This window comes from Dermatophagoides farinae, unplaced genomic scaffold, assembly GCF_024713945.1.
Source record: "Dermatophagoides farinae isolate YC_2012a unplaced genomic scaffold, ASM2471394v1 contig1, whole genome shotgun sequence".
Classification (NCBI taxonomy): Eukaryota; Metazoa; Arthropoda; class Arachnida; order Sarcoptiformes; family Pyroglyphidae; genus Dermatophagoides; species Dermatophagoides farinae.
Window position 1 is genome coordinate 480,393 of NW_027461514.1, and position 17,961 is coordinate 498,353.

General features: G+C 35.3%; 1 protein-coding gene and 1 pseudogene across 1 annotated transcript; one reads left to right on the forward strand and one right to left on the reverse strand.

Annotated features, from left to right (window-relative positions):
* Positions 1–326: 326 nt before the first annotated feature.
* On the reverse strand, positions 327–1,143 carry LOC142597907 (small ribosomal subunit protein eS6 pseudogene; annotated as a pseudogene).
* A 272-nt stretch (positions 1,144–1,415) lies between these two features.
* On the forward strand, positions 1,416–2,078 carry LOC142597867 (uncharacterized). The gene has a single exon (XM_075734884.1). It carries the CDS (start codon positions 1,416–1,418, stop codon positions 2,076–2,078), a length of 663 nt encoding a protein of 220 aa, XP_075590999.1.
* The last annotated feature ends 15,883 nt before the right edge of the window (positions 2,079–17,961 follow it).

Below are 17,961 nucleotides of genomic sequence, written 5' to 3' on the forward strand. Positions count from 1 at the left end.
TTGGCCGGAAACAGACTTGTAGCGAATGTCGTCTTCGATTTGAAACGAAATGTTTGAAAAAAAATACAATTTGAAAAAAGTGTTTAAAATAGTGCCAGTACACAAACAAGCTGTAAAAATTCTGTAAACTTGAAATTCTCTGAATACTTTATCGACATCAAACACCAAGGTAGAGTAATTGACGATCCTAAGCACCAAAAGTAATGTGATAAAAACTGAGGATAATAGATACAGCCGAGTTACGGGGTGGAACTCTGCAATATATTCCATGAAATTGTTTGAGCTTCGCATTTGACAATTCCGATTTGTGCCGTGAAGACAATTATCAATAATATTTATTTTTTAGAAAAATTTGATTAGCGTGAAAATATTAGCAGAATAATGCCTTAGAACTCGGTAAGATTAATATATAAAAAACAAAAATATGGTTTAAAACTGGTACAGAAAAATTAAACTTTATGTTTAAGCACTAACGAGAGAGTCCATAGCTGCGAGCTTCTTTTGTTTGTACGCTTTGAGAACTTCTTGGAATTCTTCTGCAGCTTTTTTAGAGTTGTCAGCGCGTCTGCAAAGTTCGTTCTTGTAGGCGGCTTTACGGGCAAGACGTTCGGCAGTGACAAGTCTCTGAATCTTAGGAGCCTTGGCTTTCTTTTCAGAAACAACACGACGGACAACGAATTTTCTAACATCGTCTTCTGGAGACAAGCCGAACAGTTTTCTGATTTTGGAAGCTCTCTTGGGCCCGAGTCTTCTCGGAGTGACAACGTCGGTGAAACCTTCGATTTCGTTTTCGCCACGGGAGACGACGATAAGGTTCAAAGCGGAAATATCAGAACCGACGATGCATCCGCGGACGGATTTTCTCTTAGCAGTACCCTTTCTTCTTTCTCTAAAACACTTCATACCCTTTTTCATCAAAATTCTTACTCTGTGGTTGCAGAGAATACCTTGCAACATGGGGAAACCTTGTTTGTCATTTCCTCCGGTTATCTTTACTTTGTAACCTTTCCATTCAGGGCCGAGAGTGTCAGCGGAAACTTCGGCTCCAATTCTTCGGTCGTAGAAAGGCACAAGACGCTTTTCGTCATCAATTTCAACTGTTTTTACCTTACCAGTTTGCGGGTATGAGATGTTAAGCTTCATAGGTGTAACAATTTCAAAGACTATTGAAGTTTATAATAAATTACTATTTTTATGTTTCGTCTTCGAATACCGCGGTATCCTAATCTCAGCATTCCGATTTTATACTAGTAAATAGTTATACAGTTACATACATTAAATTATAACGTTTTTTGGGGTTGATAGTGCGTGGCGAGCGATGAAATCGGCATTAATTTTCAACTCGTTTAAATTCCATGAAACAAAACAAAATTTAATTTTTTTATTCTTCGGAGCTCATAAAAAAGAACTAAAAAATGGCGCGTAGACCTGCTCGTTGTTATCGTTATTGCAAAAACAAGCCTTATCCCAAGTCTCGTTTTTGCCGAGCCGTACCTGAACCAAAAATCAAGATATACGACGCAGGAAAAAAGAAGGCGGATGTCAGTGAATTCCCCGCAGTAGTTCACCTCATTTCTGGGGAATACGAGCAAATTTCTTCTGAAGCAATCGAAGCGGCTCGTGTTGCCGCCAACAGATATATGATTAAAAAGGTTGGAAGAGAAGGTTTCCACCTCAGAATCCGAGTACACCCATACCACGTCATCAGAATCAATAAAATGCTTTCATGTGCCGGTGCCGATAGACTTCAAACTGGTATGCGTGGCGCTTTTGGTAAGCCCACCGGTCTTGTTGCCCGTGTAAACATTGGACAAACCCTGATGTCTATTAGATGCAAGCAAGACAAACTTCCTGAAGCTTTCTCTGCTCTCAACAGAGCTCGATACAAGTTCCCAGGTCGCCAGACCGTTTTCATCTCTAACAAATGGGGTTTCACCAACCTCACTGTTGACGACTATCTTAGCCTTAAGGACGAAGGCAAGATTGTTTCAGATGGTGTTACTTGCAAGATTGTCAGAGCCAAGGGTCCTCTATCTAACACCTTCCCTGAAGCTGCTAATATTTCTATCCCTTTATAAACTGAATAGTTTCATTATAAATTCTTTTATGTAATTATATTGTTCTATGGTTCTTAGTTTACTTATGACAAGGACATTGTTCATTAACTGCTATAAAAAAGATATAACTACATGCAATTAAATTTTCTTACTTCATGCAATGTTCTTTCCCCAAAATCTATTTAAAGCGGCAGTGTTCATAATCCCATTTGGAAAGCAATACGTCGAGTTCTGAAGTAGTTTTATAAAGTTCTAAACTCTTGTAAACAGTTCCTCGACTCGATATTATGAGTAGGACCGGAAGGCTAAAATGGTTATAATCTATTTTTATCGGTACTGATTCAATGGGCTGAATTTTGAATGTGGTGGTTAGAAATTCTTGCAAGTCTGAGTTGAGTTTTACTGACAACCAGGGCATCAACGCACGTACTACTTGGTACTCGCTTTGTAAATTGTCCAGTGGTATGTAGATGATTTCGAGTCTTTTCTTAGCACCTGCCATGTTGATCTTATTGTAAAATCGTATCAAATGTGGTAACGCGTTACGAAACTTACGGAGATCGTAAGCCCCAAATAACAGTCCAACACTCAAATTTTTCAGAGATTTCCAGTGGACCAGGTTGCCGTCTTTATCGTACAATTTTACGTGGAACAGACTTTGTTCTTCAGCGTATTTTTCTATCTTCGGCAATCGCGTCGAAATAGCTAAAAGTTAAATTTGCTTTTACTTACGGCAATTAAAAACATTGTTAACTACTTGCATCTCTTATGTATCTATCAGATTCCAAAATTTTTTACCGATACATGCGATTGCAAAGTTGAATAAACACATTTATGTATTTATTTTCTTTCATATCTCTACGATAAACAACACCGTCATCACAAAAGTTTGACATGTGTTTGTAACATCTTAATGATTTAGTTCATTGTTTGCTTTCTATTTTCATTCTCCGATTATTTTTATTTTATTTATCGTTCACTTCTAATTTCGCCTCTGTGTAACTACGTTCTTATGCTGCAAATTAAACACCATTATGTCAAATAATCAGTTCTTATTTTTGCAATTTCTGTCAAATTTTTTTGAAGTTAAGTCAAATGATTACACGAATGACTCAAACGCAGTTTTGACTAAAATATTTTTTGAATGGGCTCAGCAGTTTAAAAATTTTGGTTGGGCGCAAAACATTTCGAAGGCGGTTGAATTCTGCGTGGATCGCTGCCCGATCACCGCAGAAAATAAAGTTAGTTTTATTTATTCGCAAACTAGTTTCATTTGCAACTACTTGCAGAGTTCCAAAGACGACAGCGAAGTCATTATTTTTTCGATCAAGGAAAGCGACCAAGACCGGTTTCTGGTATTGTTCATGCAAAAAGATATTCCCAATAATTTATGTTTTTTAGCGTTGTATGACGATAGCCGATTGGTTGAACCGTTCCAAGAACGCTACGACAATAGCAAAGATTGTTATTGTATTTCGAATTTTACATTTTGGATTTCGAAAAATTCTGACGTTACTAAACCTATATTTTGGTTGTCATTAGCTTATCTTAGCACTCATCATGTAGCTGGCTCGTCACAGCTTTTGTATAACAGAATTTTGCCTCTATTCGCGACTCGCGTTGCAAACGACTGTTATAATAAATTACTTTGTAGAAGACCGCAAAGTCTGCTCGAAGTAAACCATGTTATCTGGTCAGCTATCACGTGCTTGCTTGTGTTTTGGTCTGTTTCGAAGCTAGATTTGGCTTTAATAGACAAAAAAAAAAATGTTAATCTTGATACTACAGACTGGTCTCAAATAGTAACAGAGATATTTGTCTCATTGTTTCAAAGTTTACCCCAATTCGTTTCTGAGCAAAATCCTATTTTAAATGAGACAGATCAAAGTATTTATTTTGCGTACGAAGCATTTATAAATTGGTTAAATGGCTTTGCCATTAGTGTTGGAGATCAAGTTTACGCATTACTTAAAAAAAAATACTACACATTACCTTATGCAATCACTGACATACATGATGAAAGTAACGATTCAATTGATGTCGCTGAGAATGCATTTCCAATCAATTTTCCGCTTTTAACATCGCTTAATTACAATTCTTTTATCAAATCAATAATAGCGAACGACTCGCATCAGCTGAAACTGAAAGTCGACACAATCACTGACAAAGTGTCTTTGTCCTATGCTTTGTTGAATATTAGATTTTTAGTTTATCAAAACATATGCAATAAAGATATCTTGATAAGTACTTATATTGAAACGTTTTTTTCTGACAAAGTAGCTGTTTGTAAAATGATTGAAGATGACATAACAACAGAAAACGTCGAAGGTGTGTTTTCCACTTTGACGGCTATTATGCGGTATTACATAAACAGCTCGATAAATTGTTTTAGAACAACTTTTGCTGCATCTGGAAACAGCATTTCAAGCCATTTTATTAGTCAGTTGTCAAAATTTGTGTGGGTATGTTTAGATTTATTTTTGTTGTTCAATAAATTAATGAGATCGGAGACCGCAGGCAAGGCAGTGCCAATTTGTTACGAGTTTCAGCAAACTATTGAAAAAGCTACTAAAACTGTGGACAAGTACACTATTAATTTCAGCGGAGTAACTAATTTGCTAAACAACCTGTTTGCTCAATCACCTTTTGCTTTGTTAACAATGAACGAATTTTTATCATACTGTAATTTGAATAAAGACAGCCAGAACAAACTTTTTGCATTTGAAGAATACGGCTTTCTTTTATCGGCTACAGATGCTCATTATTTGAAAAATCTTAGCAAGTATTTTAACCTTGAATCTGCTGACTTCGTGAGTCAACTACTTAATCCAGAAAAAGATAAAACTACTGCTTTACAATTCAGCTCTAATTTAACTAACTGTAAAGTGTGCGATATACATGCGTTCCATAATGTATACTACGAGTTGAGAGAAATCACATTATTAACCAAATTTGCATTAGCTGTAGCGAGAAACACACTGATGCATTTCCCGTCGAATTCTTTGTATTGGTTACCTAAAGGTTTTAAAAATTCTTCGGACAAACCGGTATTTTCATACTACTATAGTGACAGTGCAGTATTGAAATCAATAGTTGCATGGAACTGCGTCGACAGTTCTACATTATTTGCTTTTATACAAACACATCAAAACGATGGCGATTCTGTAAGCTCAGATACTGTTTCGAAAAATTCAAAAACATCGCAAACAAAAAATAAGAAAACTGCTGAAAATGCCGTAATTGCAAAAAATATTCAAAACGTTCTTCCGTCGTACAAACCATACTCTGGTGATCAGGGAACCAATACTAAACATATCGATACTAACAATCCAGAAACATCAAGTTATAAAATAACCAAGTATTTTACAGATGGCGGGAAATTTTTTAAGGGTTTAGTAGATGTTTTCAGCACGAATTCCGACAAGGACTCGGTACAACTACTTTATAGTCCTGCCTCTATTGCAGCTTGTTATTACTACTTATATTCGCAAACGGATTTTTTGTTGACACACATAAGCCACATTATCGAGTCCCGGTATAAATCAATATTTGTCGATCCGCAAAACCAACCTTGTGACATCAGCATCAGTTCGTATTGCAAAGAACTTTTATCAAAGTTTGGATCTGAAGACAAAATCGTTGAAATAGATTTGTTGAATTTGAAATATTTACCCGTTATACCGACAAATACACCAATTTCGGATGTGGAAAGTTTGTTGAGTTTTGTTCATTACGAATATACCAGAATTTATTCAGTTTTAATTTTTTTTAACGAGTACCCAAAACTAACAGCGTATTTTGGATTTTGGGATATACTCTACTCCTGCGTGTTTTGCGTTGGGCAAACGGATGAATTATGGAGGTTAAGTTCTAGTTTATTGATAGACACTGTACATAATATGATCCCGCGTTTTAATTTACAAAGTGAAGACGAAAAAGACTTGCAATTTCTTAATTTGAAGAGTCTTCTCTTGAACGAAATATACTATAACTGTAGCAATTTCGTTGATACGATCTCGAACTTAATTATCAAATGTATTGGTTTGGATAATAAGCAAAAAGATATTTCTCAGAATAGTAGCTTTGTCGCTTTGGCTAACATAAGTGAGTTTGTTTCGGATGTGCTTGTGTTGATGATGGACTTGGTGTATGGCAAACAGCTCGTTTTGACAATTAACGTAATAGAAATCCACCAAAATCTAATGAACCTTTTTTACGTTTTCAAAGACTTCTTGTTGACACATGTTAACCAGTGGTTAACAGGCCTTGAGTTTGAACATTCTGACGTAGTAAAAACTTGCGAGGTAATTAGGTTCAATGTTAATTATGTGCTTTTAAATTATTATAAATATCATCATGAACTAGACTCAGACAAACTCTCAGCTCATAAAAATAACTTGGAAGATCACATTCTTATTGGAACCGAATTTTTTTTCGGACCTCTTCGTGGCGCCGAATTATTTTGTATGATACAAAACCTTTATTTGTCGATATTTTTCCTGCTGAATGAAAATAAACTTTCTCAAATTAATGACAAAAATAACGCTAAGAAAAACAAACCAAGTACATCTACCGAGACTGATGAAATAAAACAAATAATTCCAGGATTTCATAATGCAAAACTTTACCATGTGCTTTTTGAATTAAATAAATTCTGCTTGGATTTGCTTGACGAAAGTGATCTGGTTCGTTGTGCCATTTGCGAAAAAATTGTGTTGTACATTTGTAATCAGCAAAAGAATACAGAACTTAAACTTTCTGGTGAGCTTGTTTGGAAAAAATTCCAGTCAGATTCGCTAAGGCAAAATATTTTTTCACGGTCAGCTATAAACGGAAGTTACATTAGACTGAACGATTCTGGTGTAGCTATAATAGACTATTTAGTCGGTTCTGTATCTTTTATGCGTGGCGAAGTGATCAACTTGGAAAACTATATTGATTTTTGTGATTCTTACAAACAAGTACTTCAGCATCTAAGTTACAGCTCGACTATAAATAATCTTTTAGCGTTGAAAACTGAACAAAACAGTTTTAATTGTTCGTATAAATTACTTGGATTACAGAGTGAATATACACTTTACGAGTATTTCATTAACAATCGAGTTGTTATTAGTAGTGAAGCGTTAGATCAGTATTTAGTTTCGTTACATGACTGTGAAAAAAAACTGTTATACGACGAAAAAAATGCCGTTAAAACCACTGCAAGTCTGAACACTAATATTACAAAAATGCGCTTTACTTCGTTCTTCAGTAAAAACCAAGTAAATGAAAAATTTTCAAGTAATCAAACACACCGATTTGTAAAAGAGGTTAATGTTAATCTTAAAACTTTAGTTCAAAGTATTCTATGCGCACGAGATAGATTAGAATCGTTATATACTAAAAAATACGCAGAGTTCAACTTATGGAAATGTAAACATTTCAAAAATTATTTGTTGTACGAGCATCCAGTCGGCGAAGATAACCCGTATATGGTTGTCAAGTTCGTTCGATTTTTGGGGATCAAGAAAGGCTACATAGAAAAGTTGTCTCAGGTGAATTTTAATGAAGCTGCCACCTTGGTAGACCATTTAGACAATATTAAAGAATTCATGTATATTGACGAAATTAAACAAGTTGACGTTTACGAGTTATTGCCATTCGGGACTTCTGTAAAACGCGTGTTAGTGTATTCTGAATGTATTAATGAAGGTTCTGAATATTCGTACTCGTTTGGGGACGTTGAACAGAGAAATGAAAATAACGAAACGTACGTTTCCGGTCACACTCGAGCAAACTTTTCGAACCTCATGTTGCTAGCTTCTGCAAAATCTAAGGAACACGATTTTCCTCTTTTATTGTCGAGCATTCGAAGTATTAGTTCGAAAATTTCGAACGAGGCGTCAATTGTTTTCATTTTGGCAATAAAAGACATAATGTCGTGGGTCGGTTCGCATCGAAATCCCACTGAAATTTATGTGCCAAACTTTTTGCTCAACGGATTACTACCTGCTGTGTTAATCGAATCCGTAAATTTTTGGCTCAGTATATCGCCTTTTCTTTTTTCGTTGAATTTTTTCGAAAAACAGTTAATAAACAAGTGTATAGACCTGAACAATTTATCAACTTTTTCCATTGATGTGCTGACGCATTGCATTTATTCTTACAAACTTTCTCAAATTCTTTCTTGGTTCTTTCAGCCTTTTTCGCATATTAAATCTGAAAAGATCGATATTTTACTATTTCCACCTAAATTAAAGCCTTATTGTTGTAAATGGAAAAATTCTGAGGTGTTGCCTACACAACTTTGGTTTAATCAAAACCCAGTGCTGACACCAGAACTAGAAGTTTGGCAAGACAACATAGCACTTGTCCAGTCTACCTATGACAGCCAACAATTGTTTTTGGTTAATTCGCAAACGCTGTTGATTTTTGAAAACAGTTGGAATTCTTACCTCAAAGTTTTGTTAAAAATTGAAGAAATGTCAAATATCTTGCTTTTTGCGCGGCTTCCGGTTCCACTCGATGAATTTTCTCGTTTGCTCACTCCCAAATTTTGTGAAACTTTGAGTAGTTACTGTAACAACACCGACACCAAAGACTTTGAAATTTTTTCGTGCGCGTTCTGTCATTATTATTACTGTTTGTATTCTAATCTATATGATTCTGTGAATAATTTTCTAAATACAGAGTTTCTTACAAAACCAAGCGAGATTGTTCAAGTTGATTTTCCCAGACTCAAACTCAAGTTTGTACTGAGAGATGGCCAGTTCTACTCAAGCGAGTATCAAGGGTACTATATACTATTTGGTAAGATTAATTACAACAATATTGGTAAGTGCTCAGCTCAAATCATAGAAAAGTATTCTCTTACGCTTAAAGGGTTGAACTCGTCGCTTCTATTTATTTTTTCGTTTAGAAAATTCCACTCAATCGTCACAATAAACCAAAAATCGGAGTGTTCAGTTGTAATTGAATCCAATTTGGACAACTTGAATAAAACGTTTGTTGATTCGCATTTTTTATACCACTTGCATCCAACAGATGCGTTTTTGTTGCCCAAAAATTCGATATCCGCTGCAATATTGTTTTTCTTGTATTTTGTTTTGAAACAATACAGGAAAGCATTCCATCTGTTCAAGCAGAGCTTAGTACAGGCGTTTTTAGAAAAATCAGACGAATATCACGAAGCTCTTAGCAAATATATCAGAAACAATTCCTGGATGTTTGCAAAGTTATCTGGTATCGCTATTCCGTTAATGCTTGTGTTTTGGTACAAATGCAGAACGGTTGACAACAAGAGTGCGAGCAACTACTTGAGTGTCATTGATGTTGTAGATTTGTATAACAAGTATTTAATAATCCATTACAAATTACCAAATTTGTATCAAATAGAACTAGAGGTAGAAATGTTCTTACTTGATCATTGTAACTCGCTCGGCGTGGTTAGCAAGTTTGAGTGGATCGGCATTCGTCTAAAGACATTACGTAAAAAGTTTACATCAATCGACAAAAAAATTGTTGCATACAGCGCACGATCCGAGTTCGAAAGCTTGGAACCGGGATTTTTAAATAATGTTAGTTCGATTGCTATTAACAACAACATTAATACGTTGGCTAAGTACTTGTTGTCTGACGAGGCGGTTCCTGATAAATTAAACGGAGTAGACGGTTTGGCTTTTCTGTTCAAAAGGTTGTCGTCTGAATTGTCAGTAGACTCGAAAATTCACTCAGATACGGTTTTTTCGGGTTTATCTTTGTTTAAAAGTTTCACGTTCATTTACCGGTTGCTGACGACCGGTGTCGAAGTCAAAATATTCCATCAAGACATTTCAACAGAGATTGGCTTGCTGTTATGCCACATGTTGTCCGGAAAAGACATAACCTTAATGAATCCACTCGTGAAAGTATTATATCATCTAGTGTACAATCCCGCAATCGCACTCGTACAGGCGCCTAAATATAAGCTGGACGACCCAAAGACTGCTAAAAACAAGAAGTCGACAGCAATCCTGGGAAGCATAGGCATAAGCAAGATTGAAATATTGAATTCTATCAAGTGCAAGGCTTGGCTTACGGAGCTGTTCTACTTTATCAATAGCCTTTGCGTGGGCGACATTGAGAGCGTCAGAACTCCCAAACCGGAATTCTACTTGAAGAAAATAGTTCAATGTGCAACTGAAAATTTGTTTTGCAATTCCAACGAAAAACTGTATGTCTTTACCAAAAAACAATACACGAACACCTGCTCGCTTCATGTCGAGCTAAATTCGTTTGTCAGAATGCTGACTCCTAAATACCAGAACGTTATAAATTACATTTCTGGTCACGCTACGTCGCCAGACTTTTTTATCACACCCCTGAAAAAATATTTGAAACATTTCAGCGTCGTTAGAAACGTTATTTATGGCCCGAACAAACTAACTGTATTTAACGAGCCAAACAATGTTATAACAGATCGATTGAATGAAACTTTTCCATATGAAATATCGCAAAATGTTGTTCTATATAAATCTTACTCCAGCTTGAAGCGTAGTTTAACCGAGTTAGAAAGTGATCTTTATTTCGTACTGAGAAACGAAAAAAAGCTACGAGATGCGCTTTTAAACACCGCCTACGAAACTATTTTTCAAAGTCTTTGCGTTGTCAAAGGCAAGCTGCTTCTTGATTCACTAGATTTAGCTTTTCTAGTGAAAGAAATTATTAACCTACTTAATAGTAATAATTTTGTTCGTGATTTTACAGACATACTAAAGCTGAAGTCATGCGACGTGGAAACTGTTAAATATTTACTCATTCACCTTTGTTTATCTTATACACGTTTTTCTTTAGCGACTAAAACGCTGAATGAGGTTCAAAACGCCAAAACCCTGTTTAGCAGTATTAGCGTGGACTCACCCAAATTTGATATCGATTCAAAGTACGACCAGCTGTCCATACATGAACAACTCGAATTGAGTTTGAACGCTATAATTGAAAATTTAGGTCATACGTTTGAAAATTCAATCGCAATAAAACTGGGTTTTAATCCGGCTAAAAAGAACAAATTCTCCATTTCGGAGCATTTAGAGAATCTAGAAGTGTCTGATAAGTTCGATGTTAACATTCAAGTTGCGCTATTTGAGCTGGTTAATTCCTTGGTATTGCGACGTAATCAAGTGCAATATTGCAATTCAATTCTACGTTCAATCGACTGCGGAGAACCGTACTGTAGACAAATCATGATGGGAGAAGGCAAAACCACTGTTATCATGCCTTTAGTTTCTCAATTATTACTTGAAAAAAACATTCTCGCTGTATGCGTAACACCGAAAAACCTGGTCCATTTCACCCAACAAGCTTTGGAGTCTCGTATAGGCTTTGCGTTGGACCGTGGGGTTTTGGTTTTTAAATTCAGCAGGTCGTGCCAAATAACAAAAAGCCTCGTACAGCTGGTGAAGGATGCGTTCTCTCGAAACAAATTGTTGGTTACTTCCGATCTTGATGTTAAATCTTTATTTTTGCGGTGTCTTTATGTCTACTTCCGTTTTAACGAGTCAGAGTACTTTAAAATAGATATCGACAGAAAAGCCAATTCTAAAATACAACTGGTGCGTGTAAAATTGCACAGTCTGAGCCATGGTTACATCAAAAAGAGTCTAAAAAGTTTGGGCGTTTCTATTGTCGAGATGTTCGAAAATTCAAAGGACAACGATAAAATCACACAGGTACAGTCCAAAAATACAAAAAAAAAAAGCCTTGGAATGGCCTTAATCAAACGCGCATTTAAAAGCAGTAGCCCAGTTAGTGCTAGCGACCTGCAGAATGAAAAAAATAAAATTGAAAAAAACACGCATACTAAGGAAGATGAGTTGGAAGAACTGTTTCTCATAACCGAACTTCTCGAGTTTATGGAAAAAAACGTCGTTTTTGTGCTTGACGAAATCGATCAACTGATTCACCCAATGCGATCCACTCTGCGTTGGCCCATAGGACAGGTCGAGTATATTGGTAATGATATAATAGGAGTGAGCGAGACGGAAAAATGCAAACAGACTCTATCGCTGGAGTCCAGCGAAATACAAAAAAATATGCAAGAACGACTTTATTTAGCGTATCACGAATGGTCTATCGCGTGGCACTGCTGCGAATTGTTGTACAGCAACGGTCGACCCGTTTATTGCAATTGTTTGCGCGACTTGCACATGACGGTTGAAAACTCGAAATTTCCAGAGATGTTAAATCAGAAACTTGCTGAGCTGTTGGAAAAAAAGTTGTGTATTCACAATCCGAACCTGGTAATTTTGAAAATATCGACCTATTTTTCTGTCATAAAACCCATTATGGTATCGTGGCTGGCTTGGCTTTTCAAAACACTCGGTCTGTTTCAAAGTTACACGAGCGCTGCAAACGGTGAAGCGCATATTAAAAAGGAGTTCGAAAAAGCCATGTCTGATAAGACAAAAATAGATTCGTTCGCGCGTGAAGTTTGCAACATTCAAGAAGTCAGTGAGTATTCTGTCATTGGAACGCAGATTCGGCTCATTTTGTACGAAATGTACGATTGGGTGAACAGATACATTCCTTTTTTACTGACAAAGACATACAGAGTGAATTTCGGCTTCCAACATACCAATAAAGTGGCGGAAAAGCTGTTGATGAGTTCCGTAAAAACGGTGGCTTTAACTAGTGCTGATGATTACTTAGCTATGACACGACAATACTTAGCCGTTCCATACCGTACAAAAGATACACCCACAGCGAACAGCGAGTTTGCCAATCAAAAAATTTTGATCGCATACACGATAATTTGCTACTTTTTGAACGGGCTTTCTGAGCAACTGGTAGAGCTAGTTTTTAACGAGTTGAAAGCGTTTTTCAAGTCTGAAAAAACCTTGTACTTGGAAAACTCAAGAGCAAATAAACTGTACTTAAGTTGGGCTCGCAGTGCCAACGCCGTCGTCAGTAATCAAACAGAGCTGTTTTACGACGCAAATAAAAAAATTTCTGACCGGAGCAACATTGTTTGGAACAAGATTCTACTTCCATTAGAACAAATTGACACTAGCAATCTAATAATCATGTCAGAGCTCGTTGAAACGTTTAAGTACAACCATCTTGCAATCAATTTCTTGCTTACTAAAATTTTCTTTCCAGTGTTTTTGAAGAAAAGTTCGAATGTGATAGCTGCTTACGGACATCATTTGGCGTCGAAACTACTATGCAAAAACAAAATTAGTTTCAGCGGTACGCCCAGTAAACTTTTGCCCATTGAGTTTGACAATTGTTGCTTGGACAGGCGATGCGACTACCATGTCATGCTTACACTATGCGACCCCAAGGTCGCTAGGATTGTCTATATAGACTTGGAAAATCTGAACAAAGATTTATCTCAGTCTCATCTAATTGTGTTTAACGTGTTTATCAACGGATGTGATGTGCTGATTGATACTGGCGCATTAATGATTGACAAAAACAACTTCGAAGCCGCCAACATCATTTTGAGCAACAATGGAATAACCAGCAAATGTCACGAAGTTTTATTCTTCGAAGAACAATCTGACGAAAAAACGCTGCTGGTCAAAAACACCTTGAATGGCAAAATATCAAAATTAATTTATAACGATGGATACTGCGACGAAAACAGGTTTGTTTATTTCGACCAAGCTCACTCATTCGGACAAGATATCAAAATTCACCCCAAAGCTTGCGGTGCTGTAACGATTGGTAAAGACACTATGTTTCGAGATTTGGTACAAGGCTGCTGGAGATTGCGTAACCTTGCGAAAGGACAAACCGTGGTTTTTTTGATTCCTACGTTTTTGAAAAAACAAATATCCGAAGTTGTGAAAGTACTTAAAGCACATTCCAACGAAATAGATGAAAATCTTTTAGCATTGTTGAATTGGTGCCTCGTTAAATCTTACGTCAATGAAAACTCGTACAAACTGATGAACCAACAACAGAACCTTCGAACTTTGCTACAATATATCCATATTAAGCACGCGCTTGATAACAAGAAATTTCTTAGTAAAAATAAACTCGACAAGAATCTTCAAAAGTTATTTGTAGAAGAAAATGAACAAACTAACGCTGAAGAGTTGTTAACGTATGCTAACAATGAACTTACTAAGCTCGATCAAAATTGTTTTCAGCAGGAGAGACAGTACATACAAGCATTGGTAGATTCTATCGAACAGGCTCAACGCGAAAAATCTACAGCAGCGCTTAGCACTAATTCGAAAAGTAATGCTAAAAATAATTCCGCCACAAAATCTCTTTTGAGCGAAGTTTTAGAGCCCACAGATAAAAATGTAGATGTATCTACTGACTTGAGTTTAGATCTAAATAATGAGATAGAACTTGAAAACGCAGAAGAAATAGAGCTCCAAGACGAAGTTGAGATCGAGCAAGTAGTAGTAACGGAAAGAGAAACGGTCGTAAAACCACACCAGACTACGTGGATTAAAATAAAGCCCAAACTGAAAAATTATAATTTTTCGAACATAGTCAAAGAAGCTCAATGTTTAGTCGACATATTTGCTGATTCTAAAATGCAAGATTTGCTAAAACCTACTGGTACTTCAAAAAATCAAAATAGCATATTTTACTCACCCATTGTTTCTTTTTCGTTGAATAGCCAAATTAGAACACCGCAAATCAATTATGTTTTGCGCTTGCAGACGCTAAACAGCCAAAACTGTTACAATATCAAAGATGCTAACAATAAGCAAGATTTGTTACTACTAGAACTTCTCAAACTTTTGTCAGAACACTCGTTCGTAAATTATAAACTCGTCTTGAATTTGCTTGGGTTTAAAGAAACAGATATCTTGACGAATTTGATAGAGCTTGAAAGTCTAAGGAGCGAGTACGAAATTGAACCAATGAAAAAAAATGGAATAAGACACCGTTGCCATTTTGAAGATTTGTTTTATATATTGAACAAACCAAGATATGTTAACGACTTGTTTCCAGCATATAAGCTCATAGGTACTTCTAACGGCATTTATGAAATTTTAATTACCAATTATGAAGCAAATAATATTGTCAAATTCCTGCGTTTGTTTGGTCAGAAAAACTTGAGGAAAAAATTCGGAGTAACAATTGGACTGTATCATACATATCGAAAGTACTACTACTGGGGCGTTACGACAATGGAGAAGAATACGTTGAAAATGCAAAATATATCGCTCAATCTTGAAAAGAATTTTTCTTTTATTCAGTTAATAAACAGTAAACTCGAGATATCTCCTATTAGTCTCTCTCCGTATGTTGACCTATTTTTGAAAATCACAAACTATTGCTTATTAAGCAACTCAAATAGTTACAGTAGTAAAAATAAACAAAAGCAAGTTTCCATATTAGACTTATTATCAACTTTGCACTTTAAAGCTCATAGAACCACTATTGATATTGATAAAGTAGTTAAAAGTAAAATAACTGAATTTTCTTGCTCGCCCTATAATCTTTTACTTGACAAAACCAGCAATGACGAGATATTAGTAAAACGTATTCGCATAATGCTGTGTCAATTAGGAATTTCTTGGAATCTTAATAGTAATGACATGTCTGAATTTTCAAAACGTTCAAAAGGTTGGTTGCTCTTTTATCTTTTAATTCTAAACACGCATCCCATGTATGAGCTGCAACATATATTGACAATATTGAACGAGATTCTCATTACAGAAACAGAAGAATAAAAAAGTAATAATGTTTATCGCTAACCATTTATCATATTCGACGTAAAGTGGTTATTTCTTTTTTATTGTCTTCTTTTTAGCATTTTTCACAACAGCAGCTGACTTATCATTGAGTTGGGCACTTTTTTTATTTGTAGAAGATGTTGGCTTCGAGACGTTTTCAGCTATAGGTTTAAAAAAAAAGTCCAACCGAACTTGAGTAGAATTTTTTTTAGCATTTTTAAATCGGTCAATTAAACTTTTGACACGTTGCTCCGAAAAAGATTTTTTATTCACTAAATAATCGATTAAGCCGTCTTCATTTAGAACTCCATCTTTGAAATTCATGTTGAAAAGTTCTTTTTCTGAGTAAACTTCAGTGTCTGTAAACTGTTTGTATATCTTTGCATATAAATCTAAATCTAGATGGAGTTCTGGCTTTTCCTTGGCAATTTGTTCAATAGATCCGTGAGTCTGTATAAGTTTGTAAGCTGTTGCCGGTCCAACACTTGGAGGGTTAGCAATATAATCGCATCCACACAACATACAAAACTCAATGAATTGTTTCATGGTCAAATCCAGTTCATCTAATATTTTGTCAATTCTGTATTCAACACCTATTGGATTCGGTATGGAAAAATTTATTGAGCGAACTAATTTTGGAACGCTGTAGCACAGTGTGTCAGAATCTTCGGAAAAAACAACATCGACCTTTTTTTTCTTGCATAAATTTGCACATTCAGCTTCAGCTTCAGTTTTCGCTTGAATATAAGGGACTCCCATAAAATTCAATAGAGTTTTTATATCTTCAATATGGCTCTTTTGCACTTGAACCGTGCGTTTTACAAACTTTTCAATTTTCTGTTTATCCTCATCTGCTATAGCTTGTTGTAACTCGATATGCGCTTTGTTTTTAAGTTCAGAGCGATTTTTCAACTCGTCGTTTTTAAGTTCGGGCGGTGTGCCGTCAAACACGTAGATTGGTTTCAACCCTAACTCGTATAACTTAACAGTTTTAGAAAGAATTCCTGAAATATGACTGGTCACGTTTCCTTCGTTGTCTGTTAGATTCGCATTTGTTTCGTTTAGTCTAACTGATACAAGCAAAGCATAGAGAAATGTAGCAATATCTATTCCTATTTTCTGGCAATTGAATTGCTTGATGGGCACGTTTTTGACTGAATTAGACGCATTTGTATTTAAAAACTTAGATAAATTTTTAATTCCCATTTGTACTTAGTAAGTTGAATATTTTAATTTTGAGCATCTTATCGCTATAACTCTTCACAAAAATAATACTTACATTATTTTGACTGAACAAAGAATAAAAATAAATTCATTTTTTATGTGCTTTTCAACAATAATGTAAACTATATAACTGTAATACGTGTTCAAGTTAATTATAAAATTTTTCTTCGATTAGTTATAGTGTAGTTGGTCTTAATGGTCCAAAATTCACTATTACAATAAATTTATATCGTTATTAGAAATATTGAAGTATCGATCCGTTGATATACTGGGATTATTCAACGGAGTTTCTGTCAAGACACCTCGTAATTTTGATATTCTTTTTGTTTTTTGATGCGTTGAACTAATAGAATCACTTGACATTTCATATAAAAACAATTCAGCGCTGTCTTTGAAGTGAACGAATTTTTTATTTAATGAATTTTTATCATAGTTTGAATTAATTTTAATGATGCCTTTGGATGTCGCTTCTGAACTCGGATCAGGAAATTCAGACAAAAAAAATTTGATTGTTGATGAAGCTAGACTTTTCAGCCGTTTTGAATTGTAATGATCAAATGAGAGTAGCTCGTCGAAATCATCGGCTTCTTCGCTAATAAAATTTTTGTCTAAGTCATTATTTGAGCTGAATATTTCAGTATAAAAATGTTTTTCCGAATTATTTTCAGTTATGTTTTCCATTTTACCCGAATTATCGGAGTCCAAGATTTTTTTTTCGTAAATGTAAATGTCATTTTTTGGATTGGCAGGCAGATCAAATAGAAGTTTTTCATGTTTCTGAATAGATGGCATTCGTTTATGCAGTGTGACTAAAGATCAAATTGGCATGGAATATATTTCCCTAAATTAAGAATTACAGATAATTGGAAAAGCTTATAAATACACAAGGTAACACATCGCCAAAACTACGATTAATTATCAATAATAATTAATAATAAAAATGAGAATTTGGTATAAATAAAAACAAACCCTTAAAATAAATATGTAACGTTGTAGAATAAATAAAATTACCATTT